Source organism: Nematostella vectensis, chromosome 5 (genome assembly GCF_932526225.1).
Source record: "Nematostella vectensis chromosome 5, jaNemVect1.1, whole genome shotgun sequence".
Lineage (NCBI taxonomy): Eukaryota > Metazoa > Cnidaria > Anthozoa > Actiniaria > Edwardsiidae > Nematostella > Nematostella vectensis.
In genome coordinates this window covers 10,870,247-10,888,098 of record NC_064038.1, presented here as the reverse complement: position 1 = coordinate 10,888,098, position 17,852 = coordinate 10,870,247, and the positions used below count along the sequence as shown (strand labels likewise).

Genomic DNA, 17,852 nt, shown 5'->3' with positions numbered 1-17,852 from the left:
AGCAGCAAATTTATCACCAGCATCATCATCATCACATACATCATAGTCATATCTAATAATTGCCAATATCATCCTTTGCCCGCATTATCATCACCATAATTATCATATTGATGTATCATCATCATATCTTACTTGTTAAAGGTATTTTCTTAGACAAAATTGGCATTTTTATCAGAATTTCTTTTTAATTTTCTATTTTATTTTCAAAAAGTTTATGCTTGTACAGGTACAAAGCAGTTTCAAGTAGAATTTCCATGTTCCATATATTACTCATATTGATGTCACCATTATATTTTACTTGTTAAAGGTATTTTCTTAAACAAAATTGTCATTTTCATCAGAATTTCTTTTTAATTTTCTATTTTATTATCAAAAAGTTTATGCTTGTACAGGTAAAGAGCAGTTTCAAGTTGAATTTCCATGTTCCATATATTACTTTAATTTAATTGTTTGCTACCATTTCATTGGTTGTGACTAGCTTCAGCGCAACTTGTTAAAGGTATTTTCTTAAACAAAATTGGCATTTTTATCAGAATTTCTTTTTAATTTTCTATTTTATTATCAAAAAGTTTATGCTTGTACAGGTAGAGAGCAGTTTCAAGTTGAATTTCCATGTTCCATATATTACTTTAATTGAATTGTTTGCTACCATTTCATTGGTTGTGACTAGCTTCAGCGCAACTTGTTAAAGGTATTTTCTTAAACAAAATTGGCATTTTTATCAGAATTTCTTTTTAATTTTCTATTTTATTATCAAAAAGTTTATGCTTGTACAGGTAGAGAGCAGTTTCAAGTTGAATTTCCATGTTCCATATATTACTTTAATTGAATTGTTTTCTATCATTTCATTGGTTGTGACTAGCTTCAGCGCCAGTTGTGCTTTTAGCTTTTGTATGGAAATAATACAGCACCCAGTAAAAACCATTAACAGCGGGATTATGTATGAAACCGTTTGTTCCATCTTCAAACGTTTGCTCTGTCAATAGAAATAAAATGTAAACAAGTCTCAAAGATTCTATTGTCCAAATGCGCACTTCTGGTTTGTCGCAAGACAAAAGGCATTTAACTGATATGTTTGGATGTTCACGATTTTACTAACTGTACAATTTCCGTGGCCCTCTCTGTATCAGGCAAAAGACCAAGTGAACTGCAAATATTTATGTCAGATTCTTTAGCCTAGCCTTCGTCCTTAATACTGAATTATTGAGTTGCATGGCCCTCGGCTGCTCGTAATGTGAGCTTTGTTTACACATAATTCGCACAGCCATTCTTTGTGTACAGCGGTAGGTGGCACTCTAACGCATGCGCAGTGATACCACCTGCCACATGCTTCACATTGAACCATGTAATCAAAGCAGGCAGGCAAGCGGCACTTACAAAACAAGGGAACCACGGAAATGGTTGCTGTGACAGGAAGGTAGTTTGATGTGTTTGGCATGTCTGGGATTGCTGTAGTCACTTGGGATATGTGAGTAGCTTCAGTGGAAGCTTTGTCGCTAGTCATACAATTGTCTTCTGCCATCTGACATAAATCTGTATGGGAGATTCTTGGAATACATTTGATGTCCTCTTCATCTCTCACATAGGTGTGTTTCTCATAACTTGCTTCAGCCATGTGACTGTAATCAGTTTGGGAGGTTCTTGGAATCCATTTGATGTCTTCTTCATCTCTCATATAACTATGTTTCTCAGAAATGACTTTAGCCATATGATTGTAATCTGTTTGGGGGGTTCTTGGAAAAGGTTTGATGTCTTCTTCTTCAAAGCATTTGAGCAAGTGACTTCTCATTTGTCTGGGCTCAAACTGCACCATGGGAAGGCCACCTCCGATGGCGGCTTCAACTGCGAACGCAATTGCAAATAACCCGGAGTCTGTGACGCCAATACACTGCTGTATTAGAGGCCTACAAATCCACAGCTCTTCAACAAGATGGGTCTGTCTACAGATTTGTGCAATCTGTATCTGGACAGCTACTGGTAACGGTTCTGGTATAACATTGTTCTGGCTCCTGGTATAACATGGTTCCTCTGTGGAGAGTATTTGATCAGGATGAGGTTCTCCTTTAGTCCTGTTTGGCATTTGGTGCTGACTAAACATGTTACCAACTACCTGAAATGTTTTCTTCCTGAACATCTCATCAGCTTTCTGTGTGTTGATAGTTTTACATTCTTGATAAGGTTCTTGAATAGTTTTGCTTGTTATTTGATGTTGTCTGGACAAAGTACCGGTTGTTGGGAGTGGCCCCTTCCTGGTAATGATATCTTCTGGTGTGTTACATAAGGTATCATAGAGGACTAGAAGTGACCCCTCGCAGCCTGTCAAAGTCACCCATTCATAAGGCTGACCCGTGTTGATGATCTGAATAAAACGAGGACTCCCTGTTGCGAGGAACGCTTCGTCCTGGAATGTATGAAGAGTGGCTGGTTACTCTACAGAAGGCTAATATAACTTATTGTTTGATTAAAACCAGGTTAAAAATGGATTTACCCACCAATCTCGATATGTGTAATTGTTGTGTTGATAAAATGTATGACTCACCGGATGCTGAAGGCTGCCGAATGTCGGCATCTTCCGCTTGATGAGTACTTGGGCTGCCATGATGTGATTACTGTTCAGATGTCGGTTTGTCAGGAGACTTGTTCTCTCCTTGCGTGTAAGTCCCAAGGACTCGACCCACATGTGCCTGTCTTCTACTTAAAAGAAAGAGTTTTCGGTACTTTAGTAATGACAACGGTGACGGTAGTGATGACGATGATGATAATGATGATAATGTTGACTTTGATGATAATGATGACGATGATGATAATGATAATGATAATGATAATGATAATGATAATGATAATGATAATGATAATGATAATGATAATGATAATGATAATGATAATGATAATGATAATGATAATGATGATAATGATGATGATAGTGATGACGATGATGACAACAACGGCGATCTGAAGTTGGCGGTGATTTTGATGTTGATTACTTTATCAGGCTGTGGGGATCAAAACATGACTTTCTCACCTTTTCCTTGCAGACCTTTATCTCTTTCCAAGCTTCCCATCGGGCCTTTCCGAGTCCCATTGTGCCCTTCAGTGCCCAACTCTAGTTTTCTGAGGCAGCCAAGAGCAACCTGTTTGCTTCGCGCGAGCCCATCTCTCTTGTCATTCTTGTAATAACCCATCCCATTCCCAATATCGAATATGACGTTCGCCGTAATGGGTTTCTCGTCACAATTACTTGATCCACCATCTTCACGTAAAGTTTTGCTCGTAGCTTGTCTAATAGATTGTGCTCTCGGCTTCTTATCAGGACCTCTAGAGTTCTCCATCAACCTCACTGAACTACATGGCTGACATTCCTTCGTGCTATCAACATCGCCCTTGTCTTTGATGTCTATCTCAAAGCATTCTTCTGGAATCGTTTCAAAGGTTCTCGACTCGTAAACGCTATCCTTTCTCAACGCCTTTCTTTTATCTTCTAAGTTTTTCTTCATTTCAACTTTGCCATGCACCTGATCTTTGAAGGAATTATGCTTAGCATTACTGTCTCTTGGGACGGCCCCTCGAAGTTTGCTGGTGGTTTCAACGTAGGGTGGAAACAAATGTCTTGAGCTCTTAGCCTGATCACCAGTCTTGCTTTCATTAGAAGGGGAACTTCGTTGCGTTCGTAAATAATGACTAACAGCATCGTCATTTCGTCTTCGCGGTAAAATCGGCGTATCTTTTCTTACTTTAACCCCATCTGTTGACTCATTCTCTGTTTTTTCCCTTTTTCTTAAAAAATGCCGTATCCTGTCGAGACTTTTCGACCTTTCCATTTTCGGTGAGCCAACAATTGACGACTTCGAGCTCGGGTAAGAGGTCTTCGTGCTTCGCTCGGAGATGTTCGGAGAGCTCGGCGTACTGTCGGTGTTTTTCGACGAATCTTCGCGTCCTCGTATGCAGTATATGCGGTCCGTGATCCGTTCGGCAAGGTGATGCGTGACAATCAGCGTGTGATTTTCTTCCTTCTTTGTAGTTTCAAGGCGCCGTAAAATAACAACTGGAGTCTGAAATGAAGAAAAATTGCATTTCAATTTGTTTTTTATCTTTTTTACTTTTATTATAAAAAAAATTTCTAGGTTAGAATCGTTTTTATTTGTTTAGTTTTGTGCTACCACACTCTTTTATTTTCGATACTTTGACGAGCCTTTGATTTCTCGTTTTACACTCCGAAAGTCGAGCCTTTTCTTCTGTACCTTTGGCGGGTTTTCTCGCGGTTTTCGTCTGCTCGCTTTTCCTAACTCTCCCTTTCCATTTCCACCCATCTCAGTCGTTCTGGTCGCGTCTCCTCTCACTTGCGGTCGTTCTGTAGCTTTTTCGTGCAGCGACGAATACCGCAGCTTAGCCACTCGTGGGAATTGCTTCGAGGATTTCTCTCTATGATCTTTTGTGTTGATTGTAGCACTCTTTGTGGGCCCGAACCTACGAACTGTGATGCTTGTCATAGTCTTTTTTTCGTGGACAGACACAGAAATTTCATCGCTTGTTAACGCATTCTCCCCTTCTTTTTCCTTTGAATCCATAGTGTTTCTTTTTCTTGATTATATCTCCATCTCAGCTCAAAAATTGAAGATATTTTCAAGGATTCAATGTAAACTTGTTTTCGCACGCTCCCCCGAAGACTTTAGATTCTTCCTTTTTTAATAAAAACCCATTCGAATTACTTAAAAGCATTTTATCGCTTCAGTCGACATATCTCTGTGTGATTTCAGTGCAAACAATAGACTGTTATAGTACTAAGATACTGATATATTCCCCAAACATGTTTTATTAATTCTAAGTTCGTTAGATTTGTCCTAAATTACAAACATCTAAAGTGGTACTAACCGCAGCCGCAGATAGCAGTGCTTTATTCGATGCTCTACATGTTTGAATTTCACGGTTGTTGCTATTGTAATCGCACTTTCTTATCAAATTATTACCTAATATTTTTTTAGAGATCTGACTCGCTCTATCTGATTCATGCAACAAGCCATTATCGCGGTATATGAAAGCAAACGTCATGATGAGTGGAAACGTTCCACCGTTCTAGCTGCAAATCTTGTGCACCTTATTTTTATTATAAAAAAAAATTAGAAGAACGTCCAGTCCGAGTTTATTTTATAGATGGGAATGATTACGATTGGGATCTCCAATTCCTGATATCTTTGTTTTTTTTTTTTTTTGGCCCTGTCAAGTGGTTGTGCATGTGCAAAAGTCGTGGGTACTGTTCAAGAGAATATATGGAGTAACGAAGAATCGTTGCATCAGTACGGCTTCTCGGTCCTTGCAAAACTCCAATACTGTCATGCTTGCTGTGTAAGCTACAGCTACCAAAAGACTATAGATCGTCTATTTTGTGTTGAAGCTGGACATTTATATTTTGAGATATGCCATTGGATGCGGACTGATGTTACATTACATTTACCACCATATTAAGTCTAGAGATTATTTTACTGGGAATAGACGAAACCAGCCAAATAACGAAAAATTTTATTCTGTTACTATTTCAATATTTACTTTACAAAAAAAAAGGATTCTAATAAGAGACCGCCCTTAATGTATTTTCTCAATTTTCTGATCCACTACGAAAAAATCTAGAAAACAATAGCCAAAATGCAGGGAAAGCTAAATACACATCTTAAAAAATGGGGGGACTTAATCGAGCCATTATAGGTCACTTACTCAATGTTTAGGGCGTGACCACGCTTAGTACTTCCTAGTGCTACCACGAGGTTGTACGTCATATTTTTTTCTGTGATATTCTTAGTTTATTATTTGACAATAAGTAATGTACGTAACTGAGTGTAGTGTTAATTGTGTGTAGGTAATTGTGTAAAGGAACCTGCGAATAAATAGTTGAATGAGAGGCCAATACAAAAAAAATAGCTCTACTCTCTAAGAATTTAAGCACCGCCCGGCACTTTTACAAAATATATATGGCTGTATAAAACAAGCAATGTGATAAAGACAAAAATTAGAAGAAAGTGAATAAAGATAGAAAAGTTTTAAATAAATCAATGAACGATTTGTGCCCGAATTTGAGTACTCATAAATCTCGTCCATATGTTTTCTTGTACTGTACGCTTGGTTTGTGCATGTTCGTGATCACGTGACAGGTTGATTCAACATCAATAACATCAGTTCTATTCATATAGACTTATAATGAATAATCTTGTGTGGGCGATACAATCAGCTCTAGCCTTATTTGAACCTCGTTATAACGGACAGACAACAAAGCTGATTACTGATTATCCGTCCCGATAGGTGTCCGTGCTAGAAAATTGCGATTTTGCGCTCACTTGTCACGTCTCCTACTAACAGCCGTCCTTGGCTGGGCCATCCACAGACTGGCAAGCAAACTCCGTATGCTATAGCAACCAAAAGCATAGCCCGCACGCATACCTCGTCACTATAGCAACCAACAATTCTGGAACACGTGACACATCACAGTCCAGAAGACGGCAAACCTGTTATCCCTGGCCGTCTAGTCATCCGTCTGTCTGTCTGTCTGTCTGTCAGTTTCTCTTTGTGCCTGTTTATCTGTCTGTCTGGCTTGGCTAAGCCTGAGGCCTAACATAACCTTGTCTCTGCATGATTTTCTAGATGCTACGCCTAACATAACCTTGCCCCTGTATGGTTTTCTAGATGCTACGCCTAACATAACCCTGTCTCTGAATGGTTTTCTAGATGCTACGCCTAACATAACCTTGTCTCTGTATGGTTTTCTAGATGCTACGCCTAATATAACCTTGTCTCTGTATGGTTTTCTAGATGCTACGCCTAACATAACCTTGTCTCTGTATGGTTTTCTAGATGCTACACCTAACATAACCTTGTCTCTGTATGGTTTTCTAGATGCTAGGCCTAACATAACCTTGTCTCTGAATGGTTTTCTAGATGCTACGCCTAACTTAACCTTGTCTCTGTATGGTTTCCTAGATGCTACGCCTAACATAACCTTGTCTCTGTATGGTTTTCTAGATGCTACGCCTATCATAACCTTGTCTCTGAATGGTTTTCTAGATGCTACGCCTAACATAACCTTGCCCCTGTATGGTTTTCTAGATGCTACGCCTAACATAACCTTGTCTCTGTATGGTTTTCTAGATGCTACGCCTAACATAACCTTGTCTCTGTATGGTTTTCTAGATGCTACGCCTAACATAACCTTGTCTCTGTATGGTTTTCTAGATGCTACGCCTAACATAACCTTGTCTCTGTATGGTTTTCTAGATGCTAGGCCTAACATAACCTTGTCTCTGTATGGTTTTCTAGATGCTACGCCTTACATAACCTTGTCCCTGTATGGTTTTCTAGATGCTACGCCTAACATAACCTTGTCTCTGTATGGTTTTCTAGATGCTACGCCTAACATAACCTTGTCTCTGTATGGTTTTCTAGATGCTACGCCTAACATAACCTTGCCCCTGTATGGTTTTCTAGATGCTACACCTAACATAACCTTGTCTCTGTATGGTTTTCTAGATGCTACGCCTAACATAACCTTGTCTCTGTATGGTTTTCTAGATGCTACGCCTAACATAACCTTGTCTCTGTATGGTTTTCTAGATGCTACACCTAACATAACCTTGTCTCTGTATGGTTTTCTAGATGCTACGCCTAACATAACCTTGTCTCTGTATGGTTTTCTAGATGCTACGCCTAACATAACCTTGTCTCTGTATGGTTTTCTAGATGCTACGCCTAACATAACCTTGTCTCTCTATATGGTTTTTTAGATGCTACGCCTAACATAACCTTGTCTCTGAATGGTTTTCTAGATGCTACGCCTAACATAACCTTGCTCCTGTATGGTTTTCTAGATGCTACGCCTAACATAACCTTGTCTCTGTATGGTTTTCTAGATGCTAGGCCTAACATAATCTTGTCTCTGTATGGTTTTCTAGATGCTACGCCTAACATAACCTTGTCTCTGTATGGTTTTCTAGATGCTACGCCTAACATAACCTTGTCTCTGTATGGTTTTCTAGATGCTAGGCCTAACATAACCTTGTCTCTGTATGGTTTTCTAGATGCTACGCCTAACATAACCTTGTCTCTGAATGGTTTTCTAGATGCTACGCCTAACATAACCTTGTCTTTGTATGGTTTTCTAGATGCTACGCCTAACATAACCTTGTCTCTGTATGGTTTTCTAGATGCTACGCCTAACATAACCTTGTCTCTGTATGGTTTTCTAGATGCTAGGCCTAACATAACCTTGTCTCTGCATGGTTTTCTAGATGCTACACCTAACATAACCTTGTCTCTGTATGGTTTTCTAGATGCTAGGCCTAATATAACCTTGTCTCTGTATGGTTTTCTAGATGCTACGCCTAACATAACCTTGTCTCTGTATGGTTTTCTAGATGCTACGCCTAACATAACCTTGTCTCTGCATGATTTTCTAGATGCTACACCTAACATAACCTTGTCTCTGAATGGTTTTCTAGATGCTACACCTAACATAACCTTGTCTCTGAATGGTTTTCTAGATGCTACGCCTAACATAACCTTGTCTTTGTATGGTTTTCTAGATGCTACGCCTAACATAATCTTGTCTCTGTATGGTTTTCTAGATGCTACGCCTAACATAACCTTGTCTCTGTATGGTTTTCTAGATGCTACGCCTAACATAACCTTGTCTCTGTATGGTTTCCTAGATGCTACGCCTAACAAAACCTTGTCTCTGTATGGTTTCCTAGATGCTACGCCTAACATAACCTTGTCTCTGTATGGTTTTCTAGATGCTACACCTAACATAACCTTGTCTCTGTATGGTTTTCTAGATGCTACACCTAATATAACCTTGTCTTTGTATGGTTTTCTAGATGCTACGCCTAACAAAACCTTGTCTCTGTATGGTTTCCTAGATGCTACGCCTAACATAACCTTGTCTCTGAATGGTTTTCTAGATGCTACACCTAATATAACCTTGTCTCTGTATGGTTTTCTAGATGCTACGCCTAACAAAACCTTGTCTCTGTATGGTTTCCTAGATGCTACGCCTAACATAACCTTGTCTCTGAATGGTTTTCTAGATGCTACACCTAATATAACCTTGTCTCTGTATGGTTTCCTAGATGCTACGCCTAACATAACCTTGTCTCTGAATGGTTTTCTAGATGCTACACCTAATATAACCTTGTCTCTGTATGGTTTTCTAGATGCTACGCCTAACATAACCTTGTCTCTGTATGGTTTCCTAGATGCTACGCCTAACAAAACCTTGTCTCTGTATGGTTTCCTAGATGCTACGCCTAACATAACCTTGTCTCTGTATGGTTTTCTAGATGCTACACCTAACATAATCTTGTCTCTGTATGGTTTTCTAGATGCTACGCCTAACATAACCTTGTCTCTGTATGGTTTTCTAGATGCTACACCTAATATAACCTTGTCTCTGTATGGTTTTCTAGATGCTACGCCTAACAAAACCTTGTCTCTGTATGGTTTCCTAGATGCTACGCCTAACATAACCTTGTCTCTGAATGGTTTTCTAGATGCTACGCCTAACATAACCTTGTCTCTGTATGGTTTCCTAGATGCTACGCCTAACATAACCTTGTCTCTGTATGGTTTTCTAGATGCTACGCCTAACATAACCTTGTCTCTGTATGGTTTTCTAGATGCTACGCCTAACATAACCTTGTCTCTGTATGGTTTCCTAGATGCTACGCCTAACATAACCTTGTCTCTGAATGGTTTTCTAGATGCTACACCTAATATAACCTTGCCCCTGTATGGTTTTCTAGATGCTAGGCCTAACATAATCTTGTCTCTGTATGGTTTTCTAGATGCTACGCCTAGCATAACCTTGTCTCTGTATGGTTTCCTAGATGCTAGGCCTAACATAACCTTGTCTCTGAATGGTTTTCTAGATGCTACGCCTAACATAACCTTGTCTCTGAATGGTTTCCTAGATGCTAGGCCTAACATAACCTTGTCTCTGTATGGTTTTCTAGATGCTAGGCCTAACATAACCTTGTCTTTGTATGGTTTTCTAGATGCTAGGCCTAACATAACCTTGTCCCTGTATGGTTTTCTAGATGCTACACCTAACATAACCTTGTCTCTGTATGGTTTCCTAGATGCTAGGCCTAATATAACCTTGTCCCTGTATGGTTTTCTAGATGCTACACCTAACATAACCTTGTCTCTGTATGGTTTCCTAGATGCTAGGCCTAATATAACCTTGTCTCTGTATGGTTTCCTAGATGCTAGGCCTAATATAACCTTGTCTCTGTATGGTTTCCTAGATGCTACACCTAACATAACCTTGTCTCTGTATGGTTTTCTAGATGCTAGGCCTAACATAACCTTGTCTCTGTATGGTTTTCTAGATGCTACGCCTAACATAACCTTGCCCCTGTATGGTTTTCTAGATGCTACACCTAACATAATCTTGTCTCTGTATGGTTTCCTAGATGCTACGCCTAACATAACCTTGTCTTTGTATGGTTTTCTAGATGCTACACCTAAAATAACCTTGTCCCTGTATGGTTTTCTAGATGCTACACCTAACATAATCTTGTCTCTGTATGGTTTCCTAGATGCTACGCCTAACATAACCTTGTCTCTGTATGGTTTTCTAGATGCTAGGCCTAACATAACCTTGTCCCTGTATGGTTTTCTAGATGCTACACCTAACATAACCTTGTCTCTGTATGGTTTCCTAGATGCTAGGCCTAATATAACCTTGTCTCTGTATGGTTTCCTAGATGCTAGGCCTAATATAACCTTGTCTCTGTATGGTTTCCTAGATGCTACACCTAACATAACCTTGTCTCTGTATGGTTTTCTAGATGCTAGGCCTAACATAACCTTGTCTCTGTATGGTTTTCTAGATGCTACACCTAACATAACCTTGCCCCTGTATGGTTTCCTAGATGCTAGGCCTAACATAACCTTGTCTCTGTATGGTTTCCTAGATGCTAGGCCTAATATAACCTTGTCTCTGTATGGTTTTCTAGATGCTACACCTAACATAACCTTGTCTCTGTATGGTTTTCTAGATGCTACGCCTAACATAACCTTGTCTTTGTATGGTTTTCTAGATGCTAGGCCTAACAAAACCTTGTCAAATAATCTCATCTCTGTTTATTGCTAGATGCTAGCATTATCCTATCTCTGTTGATTACTAGATGCTAGTCCTAACATATACCTTGTTTCTGTAGATAGATAGATTCTAGTAGCTTGTTCAGACAGCTAGATGCTAGTAGCTTGTTTCGGTAGATAAGTAGACGCTAGTTGCTTGTTTCGGTAGACAGCTAGATGCTAGTAGCTTGTTTCGGTAGACAGCTACATGCTAGTAGCTTGTTTCGGTAGACAGCTACATGCTAGTAGCTTGTTTCGGTAGACAGCTACATGCTAGTAGCTTGTTTCGGTAGACAGCTAGATGCTAGTTGCTTGTTTCGGTAGACAGCTACATGCTAGTAGCTTGTTTCGGTAGACAGCTACATGCTAGTTGCTTGTTTCGGTAGACAGCTAGATGCTAGTAGCTTGTTTCGGTAGACAGCTACATGCTAGTAGCTTGTTTCGGTAGACAGCTAGATGCTAGTTGCTTGTTTCGGTAGACAGCTAGATGCTAGTAGCTTGTTTCGGTAGATAAGTAGACGCTAGTAGCTTATTTCGGTAGACAGCTAGATGCTAGTAGCTTGTTTCGGTAGACAGCTACATGCTAGTAGCTTGTTCGGTAGACAGCTAGATGCTAGTAGCTTGTTTCGGTAGACAGCTACATGCTAGTAGCTTGTTTCGGTAGACAGCTACATGCTAGTAGCTTGTTTCGGTAGACAGCTACATGCTAGTAGCTTGTTCGGTAGACAGCTAGATGCTGGTAGCTTATTTCGGTAGACAGCTACATGCTAGTAGCTTGTTTCGGTAGACAGCTACATGCTAGTAGCTTGTTTCGGTAGACAGCTAGATGCTAGTAGCTTGTTTCGGTAGACAGCTAGATGCTAGTAGCTTGTTTCGGTAGATAGCTAGATGCTAGTAGCTTGTTTCGGTAGACAGCTATAGATGTTAGTAGCTTGTTTCGGTAGACAGCTACATGCTAGTAGCTTGTTTCGGTAGACAGCTATAGATGCTAGTAGCTTGTTCGGTAGACAGCTAGATGCTGGTAGCTTGTTTCGGTAGACAGCTACATGCTAGTAGCTTGTTTCGGTAGACAGCTATAGATGCTAGTAGCTTGTTCGGTAGAAAGCTATAGATGCTAGTAGCTTGTTTCGGTAGACAGCTATAGATGCTAGTAGCTTGTTCGGTAGACAGCTAGATGCTAGTAGCTTGTTTCGGTAGACAGCTACATGCTAGTAGCTTGTTTCGGTAGATTGCTAGATGCTAGTACCTTGTTCGGTAGACAGCTATAGATGCTAGTAGCTTGTTCGGTAGGCAGCTAGATGCTAGTAGCTTGTTTCGGTAGACAGCTATAGATGCTAGTAGCTTGTTTCGGTAGACAGCTATAGATGCTAGTAGCTTGTTTCGGTAGAGAGCTATAGATGCTAGTAGCTTGTTTCGGTAGACAGCTATAGATGCTAGTAGCTTGTTTCGGTAGACAGCTATAGATGCTAGTAGCTTGTTCGGTAGACAGCTAGATGCTAGTAGCTTGTTTCGGTAGACAGCTACATGCTAGTAGCTTGTTTCGGTAGACAGCTAGATGCTAGTTGCTTGTTTCGGTAGACAGCTAGATGCTAGTAGCTTGTTTCGGTAGATAAGTAGACGCTAGTAGCTTATTTCGGTAGACAGCTAGATGCTAGTAGCTTGTTTCGGTAGACAGCTATAGATGCTAGTAGCTTGTTTCGGTAGACAGCTATAGATGCTAGTAGCTTGTTTCGGTAGAGAGCTATAGATGCTAGTAGCTTGTTTCGGTAGACAGCTATAGATGCTAGTAGCTTGTTCGGTAGACAGCTAGATGCTGGTAGCTTGTTTCGGTAGACAGCTACATGCTAGTAGCTTGTTTCGGTAGACAGCTATAGATGCTAGTAGCTTGTTCGGTAGAAAGCTATAGATGCTAGTAGCTTGTTTCGGTAGACAGCTATAGATGCTAGTAGCTTGTTCGGTAGACAGCTAGATGCTAGTAGCTTGTTTCGGTAGACAGCTACATGCTAGTAGCTTGTTTCGGTAGATTGCTAGATGCTAGTACCTTGTTCGGTAGACAGCTATAGATGCTAGTAGCTTGTTCGGTAGGCAGCTAGATGCTAGTAGCTTGTTTCGGTAGACAGCTATAGATGCTAGTAGCTTGTTTCGGTAGACAGCTATAGATGCTAGTAGCTTGTTTCGGTAGAGAGCTATAGATGCTAGTAGCTTGTTTCGGTAGACAGCTATAGATGCTAGTAGCTTGTTTCGGTAGACAGCTATAGATGCTAGTAGCTTGTTCGGTAGACAGCTAGATGCTAGTAGCTTGTTTCGGTAGACAGCTACATGCTAGTAGCTTGTTTCGGTAGACAGCTAGATGCTAGTTGCTTGTTTCGGTAGACAGCTAGATGCTAGTAGCTTGTTTCGGTAGATAAGTAGACGCTAGTAGCTTATTTCGGTAGACAGCTAGATGCTAGTAGCTTGTTTCGGTAGACAGCTACATGCTAGTAGCTTGTTCGGTAGACAGCTAGATGCTAGTAGCTTGTTTCGGTAGACAGCTACATGCTAGTAGCTTGTTTCGGTAGACAGCTACATGCTAGTAGCTTGTTTCGGTAGACAGCTAGATGCTAGTAGCTTGTTTCGGTAGACAGCTAGATGCTAGTAGCTTGTTTCGGTAGATAGCTAGATGCTAGTAGCTTGTTTCGGTAGACAGCTATAGATGTTAGTAGCTTGTTTCGGTAGACAGCTACATGCTAGTAGCTTGTTTCGGTAGACAGCTATAGATGCTAGTAGCTTGTTCGGTAGACAGCTAGATGCTGGTAGCTTGTTTCGGTAGACAGCTACATGCTAGTAGCTTGTTTCGGTAGACAGCTATAGATGCTAGTAGCTTGTTCGGTAGAAAGCTATAGATGCTAGTAGCTTGTTTCGGTAGACAGCTATAGATGTTAGTAGCTTGTTTCGGTAGACAGCTACATGCTAGTAGCTTGTTTCGGTAGACAGCTATAGATGCTAGTAGCTTGTTCGGTAGACAGCTAGATGCTAGTAGCTTGTTTCGGTAGACAGCTAGATGCTAGTAGCTTGTTTCGGTAGACAGCTATAGATGCTTGTAGCTTGTTTCGGTAGACAGCTATAGATGCTAGTAGCTTGTTTCGGTAGAGAGCTATAGATGCTAGTAGCTTGTTTCGGTAGACAGCTATAGATGCTAGTAGCTTGTTTCGGTAGACAGCTATAGATGCTAGTAGCTTGTTTCGGTAGACAGCTATAGATGCTAGTAGCTTGTTCGGTAGACAGCTAGATGCTGGTAGCTTGTTTCGGTAGACAGCTACATGCTAGTAGCTTGTTTCGGTAGACAGCTATAGATGCTAGTAGCTTGTTCGGTAGAAAGCTATAGATGCTAGTAGCTTGTTTCGGTAGACAGCTATAGATGTTAGTAGCTTGTTTCGGTAGACAGCTACATGCTAGTAGCTTGTTTCGGTAGACAGCTATAGATGCTAGTAGCTTGTTCGGTAGACAGCTAGATGCTAGTAGCTTGTTTCGGTAGACAGCTAGATGCTAGTAGCTTGTTTCGGTAGACAGCTATAGATGCTAGTAGCTTGTTTCGGTAGACAGCTATAGATGCTAGTAGCTTGTTTCGGTAGAGAGCTATAGATGCTAGTAGCTTGTTTCGGTAGAGAGCTATAGATGCTAGTAGCTTGTTTCGGTAGACAGCTACATGCTAGTAGCTTGTTTCGGTAGAGAGCTATAGATGCTAGTAGCTTGTTTCGGTAGACAGCTACATGCTAGTAGCTTGTTTCGGTAGACAGCTACATGCCAGTGGCTTGTTTCGGTAGACAGCTATAGATGCTAGTAGCTTGTTTCGGTAGATAGCTAGATGCTAGTAGCTTGTTTCGGTAGAGAGCTATAGATGCTAGTAGCTTGTTTCGGTAGACAGCTATAGATGCTAGTAGCTTGTTCGGTAGACAGCTAGATGCTAGTAGCTTGTTTCGGTAGACAGCTACATGCTAGTAGCTTGTTTCGGTAGACAGCTAGATGCTAGTAGCTTGTTTTGGTAGACAGCTAGATGCTAGTAGCTTGTTTCGGTAGACAGCTAGATGCTAGTTGCTTGTTTCGGTAGACAGCTATAGATGCTAGTAGCTTGTTTCGGTAGAGAGCTATAGATGCTAGTAGCTTGTTTCGGTAGACAGCTATAGATGCTAGTAGCTTGTTTCGGTAGACAGCTATATGCTAGTAGCTTGTTTCGGTAGACAGCTACATGCTAGTAGCTTGTTCGGTAGACAGCTAGATGCTAGTAGCTTGTTTCGGTAGAGAGCTATAGATGCTAGTAGCTTGTTTCGTTAGACAGCTACATGCTAGTAGCTTGTTTCGGTAGACAGCTAGATGCTAGTAGCTTGTTTCGGTAGACAGCTACATGCTAGTAGCTTGTTTCGGTAGACAGCTACATGCTAGTACCTTGTTCGGTAGACAGCTATAGATGCTAGTAGCTTGTTTCGGTAGACAGCTATAGATGCTAGTAGCTTGTTTCGGTAGACAGCTAGATGCTAGTAGCTTGTTTCGGTAGACAGCTAGATGTTAGTAGCTTGTTTCGGTAGACAGCTAGATGCTAGTCACACTAGTTCTTACATCTACCTTGTTTCTATAGACTTCTAGATGCTGACGATCCCAGTAACGCTCTTGAATACCCCGTACAAGTGTTCAGACATCGTGGGAGAAGAAGCCGCTGCAAAGTATGCGAAGTCTACACCGCCAAGTGAGAAATAAACTCTGTACCATGCACAGTACTGTCCCGACCTAGTTATTCTGTCCGGGTTTCCTTTGGTGGGCATGTCCCTCACCCCGCGCCTTCTCGTCGTTCATCTTAGAGCAAAGAAAATCCGATTAAAAAGCCTGGGACTATACTGTAATGTAGTGTGCCTATCCTCAATGACCCAACCCAAAGTATGTCAGTTAGGCAGAGGATAAAGTTGGCGCGCTTGGTAATATACATGTGAATACAAAATGCGTAAATTTGGTAATATATGCCCCAGACTATACGGGGTTTGGGGTGAAATAATTTACTTTCAGCCCTTACCTACTTCGTTGAAAATTAATCCGTACACTTATTCAGAAGCAAAGACAATATATCTACCAAGCATTTGCATAAGCTGACCGTCATAACTTTAATTGACGTAAAAGCCTCTAGGCACATTGCATTCTTTCCCGCTGTGGGTTGTTTTAACTTTATCTTTCTATCCGCACCGATATCCGTTGTTTAAGCTATTTCCTTTTGCCTGTTCGCAGGTGGATTACAAAGAATGACATTCTCGCAAGTGAAGATCCGTGCTTCTTCTGTGACCAGTGCTTCAAAGCTCTTCACTACACTCCAGAAGGCGAAAAGATCTGTGACTTTGAGGCGTATCCTCATATGGGCTACTCTAACTGGTGAAGGGAGGACAGAATCGTGACGAGCGCAAGTGTTGCACGTGATGAGCACGTGAAAGGCACGTGTCACTCACGTGATAACTCCGCGACTTTAGGACGTATCCTCACATGTGCTACTTTATCTGGTACAGGGAGGACAGAATCGAGATGAGCGCATGTGCTCCATGTGACAGGCACGTGAAAGGCACGTGTCACTCACGTGATAACTCCGCGACTTTAGGACGTATCCTCACATGTGCTACTCTATCTGGTAGAGGGAGGACAGAATCGAGATGAGCGCATGGGCTCCATGTGACAGGCACGTGAAAGGCACGTGTCACTTACGTGATAACTCCACGACTTTAGGACGTATCCTCACATGTGCTACTCTATCTGGTACAGGGAGGACAGAATCGAGATGAGCGCATGGGCTCCATGTGACAGGCACGTGAAAGACACGTGTCACTCACGAGATAACTCCGCGACTTTAGGACGTTTGATTTATGATTTATGATTTATAAGGCTTCTACCACTATTACACATATGAAATAGCGGTAAGGTTGACACAACAGAGCACGGCTCCAACTCAAGTGTAACCTCGGTTAGTAAGCACTGTCACTGGGGGTGGTCACTGCCAGAGGGTTTTTTGCGTCCCCAGTGGTTCTTTTACGTCCCTTCGGTTCAGGTTTAGTGTAGTACAGCTTGAAGAGACGGGACCTCCGGTTTAGTATCCTTATCCGAGAAGACTGGAAACACGGGTGAATAACTTCAACTCACTTGTGACAAATTCGATTCAAGGCAGGAACCCGGAAAAATCCCCAGTTTGAGCCAGGATTCGAACCTGGGCCACAGTCGAACTGGTAGAGGGAGGACTGGATCGTGACGAGCGTATCCTCACATGTGCTACTCTATCTGGTACAGGGAGGACAGAACCGAGATGAGCGCATGGGCTCCATGTGACAGGCACGTGAAAGGCACGTGTCACTCACGTGATATCTCCGCGACTTTAGGGCGTATCCTCACATGGGCTACTCGAACTGGTAGAGGGACGACAGGATCGCGATTGGCGCACAATTGATTGACAGGAATGATGGAATTGCATTAATATTGGATTAACAATAACTATGAAATATGGATCCCTCGAGCAGCAATCTGGAGCTTATTTCTTGGGAGTCTCACAATGAGTGATAAGTGAGTGATATTTTGTCTTTACCCCCGAGGAGAATATGGAAAGGTGACCCAGTTGGACCACAGGAAGCGCTTCTTTTTATGTTTAAAAAACATTGATACGACGACGAGAATTAAAGGAACCCTTGACAACCTCTTAGTCTATGTCGCTGTTGAGGCGAAAGGGGAGCTTT

General features: G+C 41.4%; 2 protein-coding genes across 3 annotated transcripts in view; one reads left to right on the top strand and one right to left on the bottom strand.

Moving 5' to 3' along the window:
- The window catches only part of LOC5517671 (snRNA-activating protein complex subunit 3), a 28,214-nt gene extending 11,138 nt beyond the window's left edge, over positions 1 to 17,076 (top strand). The window contains exons 10-11 of one of the 2 annotated variants that reach the window (XM_048728023.1): positions 15,734 to 15,841; positions 16,372 to 17,076. In XM_048728023.1, the coding sequence (XP_048583980.1) occupies positions 15,734 to 15,841; positions 16,372 to 16,516 (253 nt within the window). In that variant the 3' untranslated portion in view covers positions 16,517 to 17,076. Of the gene's footprint in view, positions 1 to 3,035; positions 5,975 to 15,733; positions 15,842 to 16,371 lie in introns of those variants that run through there. The other variant, XM_048728024.1, reaches the window with a different exon arrangement.
- LOC116601405 lies at positions 344 to 2,686 on the bottom strand. Its single transcript, XM_048728021.1, has 2 exons — positions 2,540 to 2,686; positions 344 to 2,401 (listed from the first exon to the last, which is right to left on the bottom strand). Exons 1-2 carry the CDS (start codon positions 2,678 to 2,680, stop codon positions 1,190 to 1,192), a joined length of 1,353 nt encoding a protein of 450 aa, XP_048583978.1. The 5' UTR covers positions 2,681 to 2,686; the 3' UTR covers positions 344 to 1,189.
- Positions 17,077 to 17,852: the final 776 nt, after the last annotated feature.